The following is a 19,888-nucleotide window of genomic DNA, read 5'->3' on the forward strand; positions in this document are numbered from 1 at the left end:
ATTTCAACCACTAAAAAGAACATGCCGAAACGTTGCTTAGGTTTACCCATATACAGAGTGTGCGACGTTCTTTCTTTCTTGTTATTTGAACCACTCTGTTCACTCTCCTGCAGGAGAGATGAGGAATGACCTGTACATGACGCTGGAGAAAGGAGAGTTTGAGAAAGGAGGGAAGAGCGTTGCCAGGAACGTGGAGATCATGGTCTATGTGCTGGACATTGAAGGCCAGGTCATGAAGGTAAGATGATAGATTTCTTAATTACTACATTCATTACTTTTAGCAAATGTAGTTTTTCATATTACAGCCAAGATCGTGCTTTCAATTCTCGTAGTTGTAGTAACCTGGTTCAATCGGACTGAACGAGGCTAAGGTTGTCTAATGCTGGACGCCTATATGGGTACGTCTGGTTGTGTGATTTATGTATCTGCCTCAGCCAGATGTGAGATGAGTATGAGGGTTGGTCATTGGTAGGGTACTAGTTTTCTCTGTAAAACACTGTGGTTTCCTGATCAGACAGGATGCTGCTGCCATACACAGAACATTTAGATTTGATTCTGCTGCTGGTAGAGCTCTCCTCTGCATGCAACCCTGTCACTCACTCAGCCAGAGCGAGAGACAGAGAGTGCTGTGCGTCACGGGTCCAGTAAACCGTGTGTGTGTCCTGCAATCTCCCTCCTCTCGCTGTCTCTTGCTTTCATCTCCACTGCCTATTTACACCCCTCTCTCCTCTACCCTCTGCCCTCTCTTATCTACCCCTCCTCTCTTTCCTCTCCCCTCTCTCCCCATCTCTCCTCTCTCTCCTCCCTCCCTCTTTTCTCTCCCCTCTCTTTTTCCGCCCCAACTTTCTCTCCCCCCTCTCTACTGTCCTTCCTCTCTACCTCTCCTGTTCTCTCTCTCCTCCAGAGTTATGTAGCGGCTGGTTCAGGGGAGCCTGGTGGGGATGTGTACCACTCCTTTGTGCTCTACCACAACAACAGTCCCCGCTGGGCTGAGCAGATCAAACTACCCATCCCTGTGGACATGTTCAGGGGCTCGCATGTCCGCTTTGAGTTCAGACACTGCTCCAGTAAGACACTACTCTGGGATAATGTATTGTGTGGGGGAAGAGGGATGTGTGTGTGTGTGCACGTTTTTCTGGTTCTTTGTCTGTTTCTCTGTGCTTGTTTCTGTGTGTGTGTGCGTGTGTGTGTACTCCAATATTACTATATACACTACTGTTCAATAGATTTGGGTCACTTAGAAATGTCCTTGTTTTCCATGAAAACTTACATGAAATGAGTTGCAAAATGAATAGGAAATATAGTCAAGATGTTGACAAGGTTATAAATTATGATTTTTAATTGAAATAATAATTATGTCTTTCAAACTTTGCTTTTGTCAAAGAATCCTCCATTTGCAGTAATTACGGCCTTGCAGACCTTTGGCATTGTAGTTGTCAATTTGTTGAGGTAATCTGAAGAGATTTCACCCCATGCTTCCTGAAGCACCTCCCACAAGTTGGATTGGCTCGATGGGCATTTCTTACGTACCATACGGTCAAGCTGCTCCCACAACAGCTCAATAGGGTTGAGATCCGGTGACTGTGCTGGCCACTCCATTATAGATAGTTATTGCATAGTTTGGAGCTGTGCTTTGGGTCATTGTCCTGTTGTCGGAGGAAATTGGCTCCAATTAAGCTCCGTCCTCAGGGTATGGCCTTCCTTCTTCAAGATCCCTTTTACCCTGTACAAATCTCCCACTTTACCACCACCAAAGCACCCCCAGACCATCACATTGCCTCCACCATGCTTGACAGATGGCGTCAAGCACGCCTCCAGCATATTTTCATTTTTTCTGCGTCTCACACATGTTTTTTTTTTTGTGATCCGAACACCTCAAACTTAGATTCCTCTGTCCAGTGTCCTTGTTCTTTTTCCTATCTTAATCTTTTCGTATTATTGGCCAGTCTGAGATATAACTTTTTCTTTGCAACTCTGCCTAGAAGGCCAGCATCCCGGAGTTGCCTCTTCACTGTTGACGTTGAGACTGGTGTTTTGCGGGTACTATTTAATGAAGCTGCCAGTTTATGACTTGTGAGGCATCTGTTTCTCAAACTAGACACTCTAATGTACTTGTCTTCTCGCTCAGTTGTGCACCGGGGCCTCCCACTCCTCTTTCTATTCTGGTTAGAGCCAGTTTGTGCTGTTCTGTGAAGGGAATAGTACACAGTGTTGGATGAGATCTTCAGTTTTTTGGCAATTTCGCGCATGGAATAGTCTTCATTTCTCAGAACAAGAATAGACTAGCGATTTTCAGAAGAAAGTCTTTGTTTCTGGACATTTTGAGCCTGTGATTAAACCCACAAATGTTGATGCTCCAGATACTCAACTAGTCTAAAGAAGGGCAGTTTTTTATTGTTTCTTTAATCAGGAAAACATTTTTCAGCTGTGCTAACATAATTGCAAAAGGGTTTTCTAATGATCAATTCTTTTTTTTTTAAATGATAAACTTGGATTAGCTAACACAACGTGCCATTGGAACACAGGAGTGATGGTTGCTGATAATGGGCCTCTGTATGCCGATGTAGATATTCCATTAAAAAAATCTGCCGTTTCCAGCTGCAATAGTAGCTACAAGGACATTTTCTAAGTGACCCCAAACTTTTGAACGGTGGTGTACATGTTTTGTATTATGAGACTAATATCAAGCCAGTCACGACTCCTCTTATGTGTGATTTGGGGATAACAGACTCTCTCACACTAAGTGTTGATGTGGCCCTGTAGAGCTTGGAGGCCTGTACAGTTGATATTGGGTTATTACTGCTGACATTGGGAAAGTAGGCACAGGGGACTCTATATCTGTAAAGGAACTTTAGCTTGTGATGATCCTGATGCACAGCCAGTGATATAATGGTTGTGGAGTGTTTACTGTTTGTTAGGTGCTCTTTTAGCCCACTGTCGAGGCTAACCCGCCAAGAGAACAGATGACATACACAACTGAAACTCAAGTCAAGAACATTACAACACACAACAACTTTACCCACACCACCACCACCTACCCTGTCTCACACACATCTAACGCCAGTATCTCACATTTGGTGGTGGCTCCAGTGATTGCTGTTTGAGGTTTTACTTTGTTTCTATGGTAACAGCTCTCTGTTGAGACTGTGGGGCCAGTGTTGACAACTAGTGAGACCAGTGGGAGCCGCTATTTGCTCCTTGATTTGTCGCTAGATGATGTTTTGCCGTTGCCACGACTATGTCACAGCACCAATTTCTTGCTGCGGCACAGCTGCGGTATCTGATGTAGTGTTTTCACCCCCTCTCCCACCGCACCCCCCCTCCCCTTGTGCTTCTCTGCCTGTCTGAAAACTCGCAAAAAATATAGCGACCAAGTCGCTAAATTGGCAACACTGTGTGGGGCAGAAGCCGTAAGGTCAGAGGTCACAGTTGGGTCAGCGGTCAGGGCAGACATTTACAAAGATCTGTGGGCTTATTTAGATTCACGAGAGTTGTAGCAGAGGCATCACGATGTGATAACATGTACGTAAACTTTTCAATTGACATTCGCAACGGACGGTCATGTTATTGTAAGCTTATGAGGTATGCAGGGAGGGTGCAACGGTACAGTACAGTGTGACTCAGCTATACGCCTTTTGCCAGCCTTTGGGGCGTTGTTGCAGAGAGAGAGTTTGGGGGCTTGGCAACAGACATTCTTGCACTGCAGCTTCAAATTGACCGTAAATATCCGAGTCACGTTAGCCTATAGCGTAGCCGCTAGCCAGTAAGCATGTTAACAACAAACTATTAAACGACCCTTACAAAACAACGTTGCAGTTTTGAAACAGCAGTGAAAGTGCAGCAACTTCAGCCGACTGTGGTATTTTGGACGCAGTAATTGCAGAATGACTGCAGTTATACTGCACTCTGACTGCAATCTTGTTTTGTAAGGGTTTACAAGAAATATGTGCTCATCGTAACAATATTACACTTTTGAATAATGAAACAATTCACAAGCATGTGTAGACAATAAAAAAATAACTAAAATGATTGTCCGCACACTAATTACATTTTAGCTTCAAGACAGAAGCAGTTAGTGCTAGCTAGCTAGCCATAACATGTCTTCATAATGTTAGCATATCAAAGATGAAGGGTTACTCCTCTCATGCGAATATACTATCTTACAACATTAAAACAAGCCAGGCTTCAATTTGATCAATATCATGTAATATCATCAAATTCCAACTGAAAATGTGAGTAATTCACTGGGGAGTGGACATCGGCTGTTTAACATGACTCAGTGCAGCCAGCAGAGTTGACCTTTTTTTTTTGCTTAAAGCCATGACAACAGTTTCTAAATGTAACAGGCTGTTACTGCAATTTAAGTTAACTCAATAAAACAAATCGCAAATATAAGGAATGTCTATGTCTATACAGTCCAGCTGTTTCAAAAGCATTGCTCTGCTGTTCCGATTTCTTTCTGTAGGATTGTTGGGCTCAACGAGACAATTGTATTTACACTGCCCTGCTTGGAGGGGGGGGGGGGCAACTGTTGGACGAATGTCGCGCTCTACCTTCATAGGTAGACGTCGAGACGTGAGCATTTCACAGCTTTACATGACAGTAATTAGTCTATTCTCTGGAGAATCTCCTTCAACTTTCGTCAGTGTAAAAAGGGCCTGTGTCTCAGAATCTCCTCGTAATCCTCTTCCAGGCCTGTAGTTGAGCGAGTCTCGGTATGTCACCCTCTCCCACGACACTGAGGAACACTTCTCATGCGATGTCCACCTCCTGCTCTGCCACAAGGCTGCCCTCATGGGCATACTGCAGCCTCTACAGAGCTATGACTCATAGGTGTTGTTTTTCAACCTGCTACCTTAAAGGTGTAATTTTCCCTCACTTCCTCCAAGGCTCTTAAAATAGCGATTGGAGCTTTCAGGTTGAATGGATGCATAACACAGGAGTCTGGTGAGGGGAGGATGGCTCATAATAATGGCTGGAGTGGAGTAAATGGAATTCATTCCATTCCAGCCATTGCAGTAATACCGTCCTCCCCAATTAAGGTGCCACCAGCCACCTGTAATGCATAACTGCACAGTCTAGTGCTCTATAGTATAGCTGTCTGATTGTAGAGTAGCAGAGAGTAGCAGTGACGGTGTGTTTCCCGGGATAGTGACGTAGGATGTGTGCGGTGTTCCACAGCGAAAGACAAAGGGGAGAAGAAGCTGTTTGGCTACTCCTTCGTTCATCTGATGCAGGAGGACGGACGGACACTGCCGGACGGCACCCACGAGCTCATCATTCATAAGGTACTGGGGTCCTACTGTGCACGCACACACGCAATCATTTCTCACCTGTCCACCATGATAGTCGTCACTTAGGTAGGCGTTCCACATTAGTGGCGGATGAGTCAATCCATACTGTTTAATGCGAAGCTCTTTGAGACCATTGAGGAAAAACGCTGTAATAATACGGTCTCGGTATTATTATTGATTGTGGCTACTTGGCTCCACAGTGAAGGCTAGGTGGGTCAGATGCTTCAGCAATGAGCAGGCTAGCAGGATGAGGAGTAATACCTGTTTATGTGATGTCCACTAACCGTGAGACATGGCTGGAGTGTGTGTGTGTGCTGGGTGGGTGGGTATTTTCTGTGAGCACTCACTCAAACATGCACAAACACACACACACACACACACACACATCACATGCTCACACTGCTATTTCCCATTGAGACTTTTCCAGCTTATACTCTGTCATAAACAAGTGCTTGCCATCCCAGCTGGTTTTCATTGCTACCCCAGTAAGCTCTCCACTTAACACATGGCCTGTCCAAAGCAAACAGCAGCTAAACCAACCCTCAGGCATAGCCAATTAAACACAGCTCTGCACTACGGGGCCTGTTTGGGGTGTAGCTCTGTGTAATTGCAGGTTGAGATGGACACGGCTAGGGTGCATAAGCTGCAGAGACGGCGGTTACAGAGCACACAATAGTTCGCTGCAGGCTAGCAAGGAACTGTTCTGGGAGACGGGCAGGGCTAGTTGGCACCTAAGGCAGGGTAAGAGAGCATGCACAGGTTGTGGATTGTCTGGACTATTCGAAGACAGAGAAAGATACACAGGCAGGGGTAAAGAGGTTTTGTCCTGAAAGAGAGACAATACAATCCAAGGTACTGTAGAGAGACAGACAGGTTCTAGGTTGTCTAGACCCATTTCTAGTTAGACAGTCATACAGGGAAAGAACAGAGGAGTTGAGACAGTGGGAAGAACCATTATGCAGCCACTCCCTCTCTGTGGTTCTGGGCTTGGCTCTCTGCAGGTTGACCCCGCTGCCCTTTCCTAGTCCTGCTCACCACCTCATTAAGAAGACTCCCACTGCTGACAGGTCATTTCCCCTAACACAGGAGAAACGGAGAGATTAAAAACACCTTGGCCTGGCTTCAGATGCGTAAAGTGCTATAATTCATAACAAATACAGCTGCTTTTGGAGCCTTGCGCTTTGAAGCGCTTACATGTGTCTCCCCTTTCGTGGATCTTTGATGTGCTATTACCTGAGACAGCCGGTTCTCTGTAGGATTTTAGGGGAATTGGATTTGATGCCTCTGAAGAGAGAATCTTCTCGTGTTGTTTTCCATTGGCGTAAAAAATCCACTTACTGTCAGATGGAAGGCAGGACAAAAAGCTGAAAGAAATTGACGTGTCCTAGTTCCTCATCGCCAAAATAGGGAAGAGGGATTCAGCAGTAACCAGGTGTAAGCATCAGAGTGGGAATAGCCTGCCTGAACTGTTAGTCAGAACACATTTAAACACTAGCTTCAAAATACTTTCCAATCTGTGCCAATACATTGGAAAGCATGGCTAAAATATTTAAAGTTAGAGAATTGAAAATGCACAGTGCTCACTTTATACTGTCCCCAGCCCTTTGCAATGTTTCATTGAAAGAAATATACTGTAGTAGCTTGAATGATGATGATGATGATGATGATGATAATAATACATTAAATCCCACCAAGAGCACTTTCCGAGCTGTATGGAAGCAGCATATTGTAGTGGAACAAACTCCTTAATGTTTGAGAATGAACCAAATACAGTAATACTTTAGCATTTTCCTCCAGTCTCCTGTAGTGGCTCTAACCCACAACTGTATCTCTGCACCTTTCAGTGTGAGGAGAATGCTAACCTTCAGGACTCTAGCTGCTACCTCAAGCTGCCCTTCTCCAAAGCCAATCTGCCCGGCAACAACCAGGCTGTGAAAGGCACCAAGGAATCCTTTTGGATCACGTCCTTCCTCTGCTCCACTAAACTCACACAGAATGGTAAGAGTGGAAGTCAAAGTACTAGAGCATGCATCCTCACGGTAGACCTACACCCGAACCAGAAGACTGACACCTTTCCCACACCACAGTAGGCCTGCTCCAACTTTCTATGGATCTGTTATCCAGCGACAGATCACTTACTAGTGTAAAGTGTATCCTTCAGTCTGGATAGTGGATAATCGGTCTGTTTCTGACTCGTCCGGAGTCGTTGTCTTGCCTTGAATATTACTGTAGCATTGCTGAATTCTCAAACAGTCTACCACTCAGTGTAAATATTCTGAAATGTGAGCTGCACAAAGTGAGTAGAGACATTGCAAGGAATATATCTAGTTTATTGTCTGGGGAAATGCAGGTAGTTCCTCACATCCAGAAATCCAGGTACTTCCTCACATCTAGACTGACAGCATGTTGCAGACACCTTCAGAAGTGCAGGTGGAGAGTCCTTTATTCTTCAACCCGGATATTTTATCCATATCGTCTGGGGAATTTAACACTGGGAGAATTGCTTTATGGCTTTAAAGCTCGCCACATTATGAGATGTCATCATTATTTTGAATTTGTGGATTGTTTGAATGTAAATGTGTTGTCTTATTATATCTTTTAAATAGAATAGAATTACATGAGTTTTTTTTCCAGAAGGAACTTCAGTAATTAAATCATAGCGCTTAAACCATACGCCCTCATATTGCTTTGACAGAAATGTTCTGGATTTCCCAAATAGTGATGCAAAGTTGTTTCTCTGTACGGATACTCAGAGTAGTGTGTTCAATAACGCTTCTTCATTGCCTTGTAGGTGACATGTTAGACCTGCTGAAGTGGAGAGCCCACCCAGAGAGGATCAATGACAGCCTGTTAAAGCTGAAAGAGATCGATGGCTCTGAGATAGTCAAGGTACCGCCCCTCCACGGGGCCTCTATCTTCACCCTGATTGGTTCAGGATCACGTCACTCAAACGATGTCCTGTTTTAGATTGGCCTTTTTGTGTTTTACTTGAAAAAGTCTGCCCATCTTCAAAACAGAAATGTGTTCTAGATGTGTTTTATAGATGTATCATATGATTGTCACCACATGATCTCATAGAGCGATAGATATACATGAGTAAATATCTATCTCTCCCTCGCCAGTTTTTACAGGACACACTTGATACACTCTTTGGGATCTTAGACGAGAGTTCTCAGAAGTACGGGCTGAAGGTGTTTGACTGCCTGGTGAGTGGCTACTGCTTCTGTGGTCTTCCATTTCCTAGCATATTGTTTTCTCCCACCCTGACAGCTAAATCGTTAGTTGATTCTACACGCTGCTATTTGAATGCTGGTTGGAGCCAGGATTGGGATGTGATGACGGCAGAACTAATTGTGTGTGTGCGTGCACACGAGCTGGGAAGTAGACCAAGCCTCATTAGAGAAGGAGGCATGTGTCCAATAGTGGCTTACTGTGGTCAGAGAGAAAAAGTGCAATGATGCATGGTAAACACAGACACACACACACACACACACACACACACACACACTGGAAGCTTGAGCCAATGGATGTGCTTAATACTGTAACGCTTCACAGCCTTCGTTGATCAATCCCTGTCCAGTCATGCTGCATCACTCTAATATAGAGCTGAGGGATTGATCTGCTTGCAGTCAATCACTCACACACTCACTCATCTCTGCTCTGTTCTTCTTCATCGTGGGTGAAAGTGAGGCAATCAAACTGCCTTTGTGACTGCAAGATGAGTCTGGACAACTAGGCCATTTTGTGTCACATAGGAGGTTAGGTTGAATAAATATATATATTTTTTTAATTGAACCTTTATTTAACTAGGCAAGTCGGTTAAAAACAAATTCTTATTTACAATGGCGTTCGTTGTTGGCTAAATAAAGAGTGTTGCATTTTGTGGAAAGCATAAGCGGTATGTGACTGAGTTATTTCCCTTACTCTTTCAGGTCCACATCATTAACCTGCTACAAGACAGCAAGTTCCATCATTTCAAACCTGTCATGGATACCTACATTGAGAGTCATTTTGCTGGAGCCTTGTCTTACAGGTGTGTTTCTCTCTTTCTCCTCCTAGGGTGTATTATGGTTGTTTTATGGTAATAATGGTAGGCGGTAAAGTTGTTTCAGTGGTGTGAACGAGTCACCTGCGACGCGACCGGTTTGAAAATTTATAATTAGGATCATGTGTCCTCAATATCTCACATTGATTTGGCACCGCAAGCACACACTTATACACTCACTGTTCCCCAGACGCTGTGCTGTCACCTCATACTCACAATGTGATACACTCACACTGTTCTGCCCATACTACCTGCTAAGCTCTCAGACGGCTCATTTCTCACTAACAACCCTCTCCTGTCAGGCTCACAGCGAAAGCTCTCACCTCTCCCTTACCTAAAATAAACTCCAAAAACTCACCCTCATTTAGAGAGAGAGTGTTGCCTGCCTCTAGACTCATAGTCTACGGTGGTTTAGTTGAGTTGTCCAGTGACTTCAGTAGAATATAATACTGTATGTACACTATACACTACCGTCCAAAATTTTTGGGTCACTTAGAAATGTCCTTGTTTTCCATGAAAGCGTACAAGAAATTAGTTGCAAAATGAATAGGAAATATAGTCAAGGCGTTGACAAGGTTATAAATAATGATTTTTAATTGAAATCATAATTGTGTCCTTCAAACGTTGCTTTTGTCAAAGAATCCTCCATTTGCAGCAATCACAGCCTCGCAGTCCTTTTCGCATTCTAGTTGTCAATTTGTTGAGGTATTCTAAAGAGATTTCAGTTTGGTGAAGGCCCTTTCCTGTTTCAGCATGACAATGCCCCCGTGCACAAAACGAGGTCCATATAGAAATGGTTTGTCGAGATTGTTGTAGAAGAACTTGACTGGCCTGCACGGAGCCTTGACCTCACTAATGCTGTTGTGGCTGAATGGGAGCAAATCTCTGCAGCAATGTTCCAACATCTAGTGGAAAGCCTTCCCAGAAGAGTGGAGGCTGTTATCGCAGCAAAGGGGGGGGGGGACAAACTCCGTATTAATGCTCATGATTTTGAAATGAGATGTACGTCGAGCAGGTGTCCACATACTTTTGGCCATGTAGTGTATCAATTCAGTACTAGAAATAACATTGTACATACTTTATTAGCTGATTATGTCCAACAAAATGTTGGCTGTCTCTTCAGTACGTACTTGTACCTTGTACCCAAGGGAAAACCAATCAACATGCGATCACAGTCCAATCACAGAAAAGCAGGCCAAACATCTCCCACACAAATGTTCATTCTGTGGAAATGACTGTGCTCTCTCCACCATTTTCCCTTTGCTTGTACTCGTACTGTCTCTTATGATTTTGTTCAATTATCTGTAAGTGTGTGCTCTCAAACCTGGCCATTAGTGTTAATACACTACACACTGTGAATTTGAAATATTGTTATCACACCGTTGCACAGCCACACACAGACATTTTATAAACCAACCCTTGTGCTCTGTTTCTTTTGTTGTATAAACAAACAGAACACAATCGAAGGTTGTTCAGCCCTAGACATTGTTTATGAACACCATTGCCATACATTTTTATTCAATATGGGTGTATCACACGCAAAGATATTACATGCACTATAAAGCATTTCCTCATGCTACACCAAGGCATTCTTTGTGTGTTGTGTCTCCGGAATATGTAGGTGGATGCTTGGGATTGTTGGTGGAAATGCATTGTGATTTGCAGAGAAAGGTCGAGTTCAGTAGTTGATGCCAGACGTGTGTTTTTCGCAGGGACCTGATCAAAGTACTGAAGTGGTACGTGGATCGCATCATAGACGCTGAGCACCAAGATCACATTCAGCAGGTCCTCAAGGTGACTGTGTGCTCCTGAACGCACGCGCGCACACACACACACACACCCTCTTCAGCATGTGTTGAGGATATTTACGTATCATTTATTAGTCTCTTTTCACCACTTCTCTCATATTGTTGCTGCATGCAGTTTCAAAAAGTGGAAATGCTACACCTTGGGTGTTCAACATTTCCATAACATGTTACTTTTAATGGCCTAGTAGCACACATAATTGCAGGGACCCACAGCAACGACGCAAATATGTTTTCCCATTATGTTTAATACTAGCGTTATGGTGGATGAGTGATGTTATCAGTGAGTGTGTTACTTTATGTCCACCCCCCAGGCCACTGAGTACATCTTTAAGTACATCATCCAGTCCCGCCGTCTCTTCGCCCTCGCCACGGGGGGTCAGAGCGAGGAGGAGTTCCGCTGCTGCGTCCACGAGCTCTTCATGTCCATCCGCTTCTTCCTGTCCCAGGAGAACAAGATCACCAGCCCCGTCACGCAGACACAGGTGTGTCCGTCTGTGTGTGTTTTTGTGACGGTGTGTGCGCGTGTGCACGTGACACTGACACATTGGCTTGACGCAGTGCAGACATGAAACATGCCCCACATGATTGATAGAGGGCACAGAGGTTATCAACATTGCATCCTGGTCTGCCTTGCTTTATATGCCATGGGCAATAACAGCAGGAGGCAGGCTTCTCTGTGTGCGTGCGTGTGTGTGTGTGTGTGTGTGTGTGTGTGTGTGTGTGTGTGTGTGTGTGCGCGCGTGTTATGTTTCAAGCAATAAGCAATCCCACTTAATTTAGTTTGATTTTGTAAGAAAATGTTTTTAATTGAATTTCACGCAGATAATAAGCCCTGGAGATACTTTATAATTCATATTTCATACTTTGTCTTGGGGGGCTGCACAGCACAAAACCAGGCTGAACTGCTCTCCAGGAAGACTAAAACAAAGCTGCTAAACACACCCACAAATAATCTGAATTACACACAGTGTAGTGTGTGTGTCTTCACGTGTCTGCGTGTCTCTGTCTTCAGCTGATGTCTTTGTTTGTACAGACACACACGGTTGTATGAGGCTGTGTGTGTGCTTATGTGTTTATTATACCCCAGAGACCCTCTTGTCCTCCTTCCCCCAAATCCTTGAGATCCTAATCTACAGTAATACATTATATATGTGTGTGTGTGTGTGTGTGTGTGTCCCTGCTCTCTCTAATAATCATCTCTCTCCAGTGGGTCTCAGTTGGCCTGTCTCACCCTTGGGCCCTCCACAGATAATGTGTGGGTCTAATTCAAGGTTTCATGCTAAGATATAAGGCACTGGGTTGTGTGTGTGTTCTGTGTGTGTGTTTACTGCACACTTAGCTGTGTAAACTCCCACAGCAGCCCACCCTAATGAACCCAGCTGATAATGACCTGGCCCGTCAGTCTGTCTGTTCACCCTGTTGCGTGAGTGACCATTCACTCTGGCTCTCACTCTCTGCTGGAGATCCTTACCACACACTGCGCTGTTATTTTCACCTTGTGTGGGTTGTTATTATGCCCTGGTGTCATCATGCTGCTCCACCTGTCCTCCCTTCCAGTGCCGCCGGGAAATCATTTTAACTAGACACAGAGGCTCTCTGTCAGAACAGTAACAGTGTGCACCTCTTAGCACAATCCAGTAAATCAAATGATCTATTGTAATCTTGATCTACAACAGAACAATGGCTATAGGAGAATGCAGGTCAGGCCACTCCTAATCCATGTTAATCTGGCGCCTTCCCCCTCATCCTGTATTACACTGTGCTGCTGTTGATGGCACCTCTGGATTAGGTGTGTTGGAGGCATTAATGAATGGTGCCTACATGGCAAACTATGAAGGCCAGTGGTTTGGGATTGGAGATCAACATAAATGTCAATTCTAGCCCAGTACATTAGTTAGTTAGCAGCTCTCTTTGTGTCAAGGGTGAAATTGTGGTGTAGATAGATGGGGGTCTTTGTGACATAATCTATATATATGCACATTTTGACATGACCTTGTCCTGCCTCTCTGCAGGGGTGTTTTGAAAACACAGTGTGAGTGGAAGGATAAGTGGAAGCCCCCCCCCCAAAAAAAGACATTTTTGGGTGGTAGGGATAATTATTTTTGGGAAAAGAGCTAACTTCCTGCATTTCAACACATTTGGGCAGAGAGAAAAATATGCAGTTTTAAAATGCTATTCTATACATTTTGTCTTGGGTCTGAGAGAATATTTTGCAGTTTTAAAGATAATTTCCTTCAATTCTACACATTTCGCCATGGGAAGAGAGAAAAAGTTGCTATTTTATAGCTCATCTCATACATTTTGCCATGAGGATGAGATTTATTTAGCAGTTTTACATCTAATTACCTTCAATTATACACATTTGCCAAGCTTTTTTTTAAAGCTCTTCTCATGCTACTCCACACATTTTTCTATGAGGCTGAGAGAATATGTTGCAGTTTTAAAATAATTGTCCAGTGAAAATCTCACTTTTAAAAGTTTATTTTCTGTTAACTCATACCTAAATAATGTTGTTGACTCATCATATACTTGTATTTGTAGCCAACCACTTCAAAACCCCCACCTCAAACTTGTATCTGAAACAGACCATTTAAAAAAGGCTTGCTTTTTCCTTGTAGAGGATGAGCTGGCCAATCAGCAGTCTACTCGCTTTAATATTTTTAATGACTGGTATATGCCCACACCATTCCAACATAGAAAAGCTGCTTTTTTAAACATACTTAACTATCATTTTCTGGAAGGAAAACTATTTCACTCATATTGTAATTAATTGTAGGTCATATTTCATAGAAACCTGGAAACACTGGACAGTTAATTTTAAAGGTAGACTTTGGGCAAAAATGCAAAAATAATGGCTTTAAACTGTATAACTGCTCAATGCACCATCATACCAGGTCATTGTAATTCTTAAAAACAAATTATGAATAAGATATTTGGCTACAGAAGTGCCATTTCTTATCGATCTCTACAGCTTCCGTTCCAAAAACAAAACCTGCTGGAGGAGTTACTAGCTAGCTAAAGTGTCTAGCTTAGCTAACTAACTAGCTATGTCGGTTGCAGCGCTCATGACCAGAATGACACATCGATGGACCACCGAAGGCACACCGCGTTTCTGTTTGAAAAATGAGAAAGAGGAGGAGTTGGACTGTTTTTCGTGCTCAACGTCGGCCGTTAAAGCTAATTTCCTGCAATTCTACACATTTTGCCATTGCTTATGACACATTCATATGCTATCTGGTGGGTTATAACACAACACAATGTGGATTAAGTCAAGGGGTAGGAATGCTTTCTGAAGGTACTGTAGGTTAGAGATAAGGGATATCAAGATATAACTTATATTATACTGTAGTGGAATTGTGTTTCTGTACAGGCATAGAATAGACATTCTGCTGTGTGTGTTGGGGTCCTAGATTGTATCGGTTGAAGCATTGGTTATGATTGGTTTGATTTCTCATGGGCCACATTTTCTGAATATACAGTAGCCTATTTGTTGATCACTTTAGGTAAAAGCCTCCTCTAGATAAGTGTGTTGGGGTCCTACACCTAGACTGTATATGGTTTGAGTAACATTTTCACATACAGTATACTGACTATACAGTAGCTTATGTGTTAACCGTAAGTCACTTTAGGTAGAAACCTATACTACATTCTGCTAGATAGCTACTGTGCCTTGCAAAAGTATTCATCCCCCTTGGCATTTTTTGTATTTTGTTGCATTACAACCTGTAATTTAAATAGATTTTTATTTGGATTTCATGTAATGGACATACACAAAATAGTCGAAATTGGTGAAGTGAAATGAAAAAAATTACTTGTTTAAGAAAAAATGCAAACATTTTTTTTTACGCAAAAGTGTTGTGCGTATGTATTCACCCCCTTTGCTATGAAGCCCCTAAATAAGATCTGCAACCAATTACCATCAGAAGTCACATAATTAGTTAGATTGCACACAGGTGGACTTTATCTAAGTGTCACATGATCTCAGTATATACCTGTTCTGAAAGGCCCCAGAGTCTGCAACACCACTAAGCAAGGGGCACCACCAAGCAAGCGGCACCATGAAGATCAAGGAGCTCTCCAAACAGGTTAAGGACAAAGTTGTGGAGAAGTACAGATCAGGGTTGGGTTATAAAAAAAGATCAGAAACTTTGAACATCCCACGGAGCACCATTTAAATCCATTATCAAAAAATGTTAAGAATATGGCACCACGAGAAACCTGCCAAGAGAGGGCCGCCCACCAAAACTCACAGACCAGGCAAGGAGGGCATTAATCAGAGAGGCAACAAAGAGACCAAAGATAACCCTGAAGGAGCTGCAAAGCTCCACAGCGGAGATTGGAGTATCTGTCCATAGGACCACTTTAAGCGGTACACTCCACAGAGCTGGGCTTTACGGAAGAGTGGCCAGAAAAAAATTGTTTGTTGTTCGACAAAAAGGCATGTGGGAGACTCCCCAAACATATGGAAGAAGGTACTCTGGTTAGATGAGACTAAAATTGAGCTTTTTGGCCATCAAGAAAAACGCTGTGTCTGGCGCAAATCCAACACCTCTCATCACCCCAAGCATGGTGGCAGCATCATGCTGTGGGGATGTTTTTCATCGGCAGGGACTGGGAAACTGGTCAGAATTGAAGGAATGATCGATGGCGCTAAATACAGGGACATTTTTAGGGAAACCTGTTTCAGTCTTCCAGAAATTTGACACTGGGACAGAGGTTCACCTTCCAGCAGGATAATGACCCAAAGCATACTGCTAAAGCAACTCTTGAGTGCTTTAAGGGGAAACATTTAATTGTCTTGGAATGGCCTAGTCAAAGCCCAGACCTCAGTCCAATTGAGAATCTGTGGTATGACTTAAAGATTGCTATACACCAGTGGAGCTCATCCAACTTGAAGGATCTGGAGCAGTTTTGCCTTGAAGAATGGGCAAACATCCCAGTGGCTAGATGTGCCAAGCTTATAGAGACATACCCCAAGAGACTTGCAGCTGTAATTGCTGCAAAAGGTGGCTCTACAAAGTATTGACTTTGGTGGGTGAATAGTTAATAGTTAGTGTTTTTGTCTTATTTCTTGTTTGTTTCACAATAAAAACTATTTTGCATCTTCAAAGTGGTAGTCATGTTGTGTAAATCAAATGATACAAACCTCCCCAAAATCCATTTTTAATTCCATGTTATAAGGCAACAAAATAGGATAAATGTCAAAGGGGGTGAATACTTTCGCAAGACACTGTATATTTATACAGTGTCTGTGTATTCCCAGGCGGTGTTCCTGCGGACGTTCCCTGCGGTGTACGGGGAGCTGCTGAAGATCTTCACGGTGAGGGAGGTGGCAGGCTTCGTCAGGGAGACGCTGGGCAGCCTGCCCGCCACCGCTCACGCTGAGTGCCCCCTGGAAGCCGTCAAGCTACATTGCATCGCCAAGACTGTGGAGAGCCAGCTGTACACCAACACAGGTAGGAATGCACGCGCGCACACACACACACACACACACACACACACACACACACACACACACACACACACACAATATTTAATAACTTACACAACGCTCACAAGCAAACATTTGGGGGTTATGTACGCACACGCACAAACACACATATCGCACACACATGATTATGCACAATTGCTAGTAATTACATACCTACACAGGCGCACTTGCCAGTTAATTGTAGTTAATGATAATGATATACTCACACAAATAGCCGTGGTAACATTTTATTAGCTGCTTGCTCAGAGGCAAGGCTAGGGGTTAAAATCACACGCGAGAGAGGGATAAAAATAGAAAAACGGGTGTTTGAGCAGAACATAACATGCGAGTATTTTTGTGTCCGTGTGTCTGTGAGTGTGTCTGTGAGTGTTTGTGTGTGTGTAATTTCATGTTCAAGTGTGTGTACTTGTGTGTATTCCAGAGTCGAGGTGTATCCTTCTCCCGGTGGTGTTGCGTCTGTTGCAGGCCCACATGCAGGAGCAGAGAGACCTGGTGATGTGTGCCCGTATCCTCAGCAGCATGCTCTCTCTCGTCAGAAAGTACGACTCTGTCGCCACCGTGAGTACAGCTACAGCAGAGCACCGTGGGTAGTGTAGTCTTTTAGGCTGCCACCTCACGGTTAATCATGGACGGACTACAAATTGTGCAAGATTTGAGGTTCTGGGTTAATTGAGATTACCTACCTCGCTGTTAATAGCTCAAAAATTGTATTGTTCCCTTGGATATTTGACTATGTATTGTGATCTGAACACAGCTTTGTTTGTTTGCGTGGCGTATTAAAACAAACTAGCAAAACCTGCCAGACTGACAATAGACTCCAATAAATCTGGTTCATTGATCAAGTAATGAAGTAAACAGATAGCTAGGTGCAATAACAAATAAACAATCCAATCCAATTGGAATCCATCAATGAAACATGAAAGTGTGGATGTGGCAGTTTGTCCCTGTGAGTGTGTCAATCTCGTCCTGACCTTGACATGGTGCTGGCCTGTTTGGCTGAGAAGCAGCTAGTCACACACACACACACTCTCACTCTCTCACTCACTCACTCACACTCACACACGCTGGGCTGTGAACATGGCTAAGATGAAGTGACAGCAGGAGCAGCCAGTCTGACACACACACTAATGTGTGTCCAATTAGTTTAAGTATTGGCTAGTGGTCTATCTTTTTGTGTCCTATGTTTTCATACTGTCTGTATGGGTAATGTGTGTGTATACATGCAAACTTCATCCATGATTATGTACCTGTGTGAAACTTAATGTGAACTTGTGTGTGTCCCGAGGAGCCGGTGGTTTCTGAGGAGGTGGATCTGATAGTGGACAGTCTGCTGGTTGTCCTGATGAGGACCATCCTTGAGATCACTAACAGGCCACAACCAGCCGGGACCAATATGAGACTGCAGTTCCAGGACATCACGGTCTGTGTGTGTGTGTGTGTGTGTGTGTCTAACTGCTAGTCATTCTAAATATAGCATGAGGTTTTAAGGTCAATGATTGAAACTGCATTTGTGGTCAAAAAGAGCTGTACTTCTGTCCTGCTCTTAACCACAGCCGAGTTCAGAGAGAACTGTTCTCTTACATTTCCATTTGACATTTTGCCAAATGTCAAACCACCTAAAAAAAAGAAAGAAAATAACCACTTTATTTCTCTCCCAGCCTGTTCTGACTGTAGTATTTACAGGTCTTACATGGATATACATGGTCTTCCATCTCTCTCACTGTTAGATATAGTATATGTGGCCAATGTCCCAGATGTTAAAAGCTGTTTCTCTCTCTCTCTTTTTCTCTTCTCTCTCTTTCTTTTTCTCTTCTCTTTCTCTCTCTCTTTTTCTTTTTCTCTTCTTTCTCTCTTCTCTTTTTCTCCTCTCTCTCTCTCTGTTTGTCTCTCTGTGTCCCTGTCTGTCTGTCTCTCTCTCTCTCAGGGGGAGTTTGTAGCGTGCCTGCTGGCTCTCCTCAGACATATGAGTGATAAACATTACCAGCAGCTCCTGCAGGCCTTCACCAGCAAAGATGACCTGAGGGTAAGGCTACACACTCACACACACACACACACACACACACACCAATCAGCAGAATCTGGCTGTTGACTCAGCTTGTGTGTCATAGTCAGTAGCAGGTGTGTGTGTGTGTGTGTGTGTGTGTGTGTGTGTGTGTGTGTGTGTGTGTGTGTGTGTGTGTGTGTGTGTGTGTGTGTGTGTGTGTGTGTGTGTGTGTGTGTGTGTGTGTCCGTAATGAGGAACGGTCATGCCAGGGGTTGAGGAAGAGGTGCGATGGAGAGATAGGAATGCGGAAAGGAAGAAATGGGGTCTACTAAGTTCACAGTAATAGGAAGGAATACCATGAACACTATGGATATCATGAATGCACTCCCACTCTGAATACATTACTATAGATTCATAGTTTGGTGATGTGCTGAATGGCAATTGCTGTTAAACAAAGTAAATGTAGTGTGCTCCTTTTTCGGTTTTTCAGGACTTCCTCTTGCAGATTTTCACCGTTTTCCGCATTCTGATTCGGCCAGAGATGTTCCCGAAAGATTGGACTGTCATGCGGTTGGTCACCAACAAGTAAGACCAGTTGGTGTCACTATGGTGTCCCTCCATAGTTACTCATTATTAGCTGACACCTGTTTTATAGTTTGGTTTATCAACGTAATCTTGTTGTCCACTCTGTCTTTCTTTCTCTCTACCCCCCCGTCCCCCGTCTCAGTGTAATCATAACAACAGTCCTGTACCTCTCTGATGCTCTGAGGAAGAACTTCCTCAATGACAAGTTTGACTACAAGGTAAGAGCTGCTAACATCCACTTTGTTTCTTTGTTAAAAAAAACAATGTGAAAAAAGCATGTAGTGACCTGTTATTGACATGCTATAATGTGGTTTTAAATGCGTCTTCCCTAGGTGTGGGACTCGTACTTCTATCTGTCCGTCATCTTCATCAACCAGCCCTGTCTTCAACTGGAGTCCTTCTCTCCGTCCAAGAGGAAGAGGGTACTGGAGAAGTAAGTCTTGTCTCTATGTGCGCGCCACAAACATTCTACATGCACGTTCACTAACTTTCTTCACTTTTCACATGCTGGCTTCGGCGCGGTTCTGACCTCGCGCTGTGTGTTATCTCGTTGTGCAGGTATGGGGACATGAGGGTGATGATGGGTTGTGAGATCTTCAGCATGTGGCAGAACTTAGGTACAATACAGTCACATTCTCCTTCTCTTTCTGTGTCGCGTCATTGGATTCGTGCTCGTCTCGC

The 19,888-nt window shown here is 43.7% G+C and overlaps 1 protein-coding gene across 4 annotated transcripts in view; it reads left to right on the forward strand.

Moving 5' to 3' along the window:
• The window catches only part of LOC115180590 (dedicator of cytokinesis protein 4), a 133,073-nt gene that overhangs the window by 76,325 nt on the left and 36,860 nt on the right, over window positions 1-19,888 (forward strand). For 3 of the 4 annotated variants that reach the window (XM_029742783.1, XM_029742787.1, XM_029742786.1), the window contains exons 14-30: window positions 114-238; window positions 905-1,067; window positions 5,182-5,288; window positions 7,139-7,292; window positions 8,086-8,183; window positions 8,417-8,500; window positions 9,227-9,327; window positions 11,052-11,133; window positions 11,459-11,629; window positions 16,411-16,603; window positions 17,060-17,196; window positions 17,924-18,058; window positions 18,563-18,661; window positions 19,113-19,207; window positions 19,350-19,425; window positions 19,540-19,640; window positions 19,766-19,824. In XM_029742783.1, coding sequence (XP_029598643.1) covers window positions 114-238; window positions 905-1,067; window positions 5,182-5,288; window positions 7,139-7,292; window positions 8,086-8,183; window positions 8,417-8,500; window positions 9,227-9,327; window positions 11,052-11,133; window positions 11,459-11,629; window positions 16,411-16,603; window positions 17,060-17,196; window positions 17,924-18,058; window positions 18,563-18,661; window positions 19,113-19,207; window positions 19,350-19,425; window positions 19,540-19,640; window positions 19,766-19,824 — 1,980 coding nt within the window. The remainder of the gene's footprint in view (window positions 1-113; window positions 239-904; window positions 1,068-5,181; window positions 5,289-7,138; window positions 7,293-8,085; window positions 8,184-8,416; window positions 8,501-9,226; window positions 9,328-11,051; window positions 11,134-11,458; window positions 11,630-16,410; window positions 16,604-17,059; window positions 17,197-17,923; window positions 18,059-18,562; window positions 18,662-19,112; window positions 19,208-19,349; window positions 19,426-19,539; window positions 19,641-19,765; window positions 19,825-19,888) is intronic. The other variant, XM_029742784.1, reaches the window with a different exon arrangement.

This window comes from Salmo trutta, chromosome 40 (genome assembly GCF_901001165.1).
Source record: "Salmo trutta chromosome 40, fSalTru1.1, whole genome shotgun sequence".
Taxonomy (NCBI): domain Eukaryota; kingdom Metazoa; phylum Chordata; class Actinopteri; order Salmoniformes; family Salmonidae; genus Salmo; species Salmo trutta.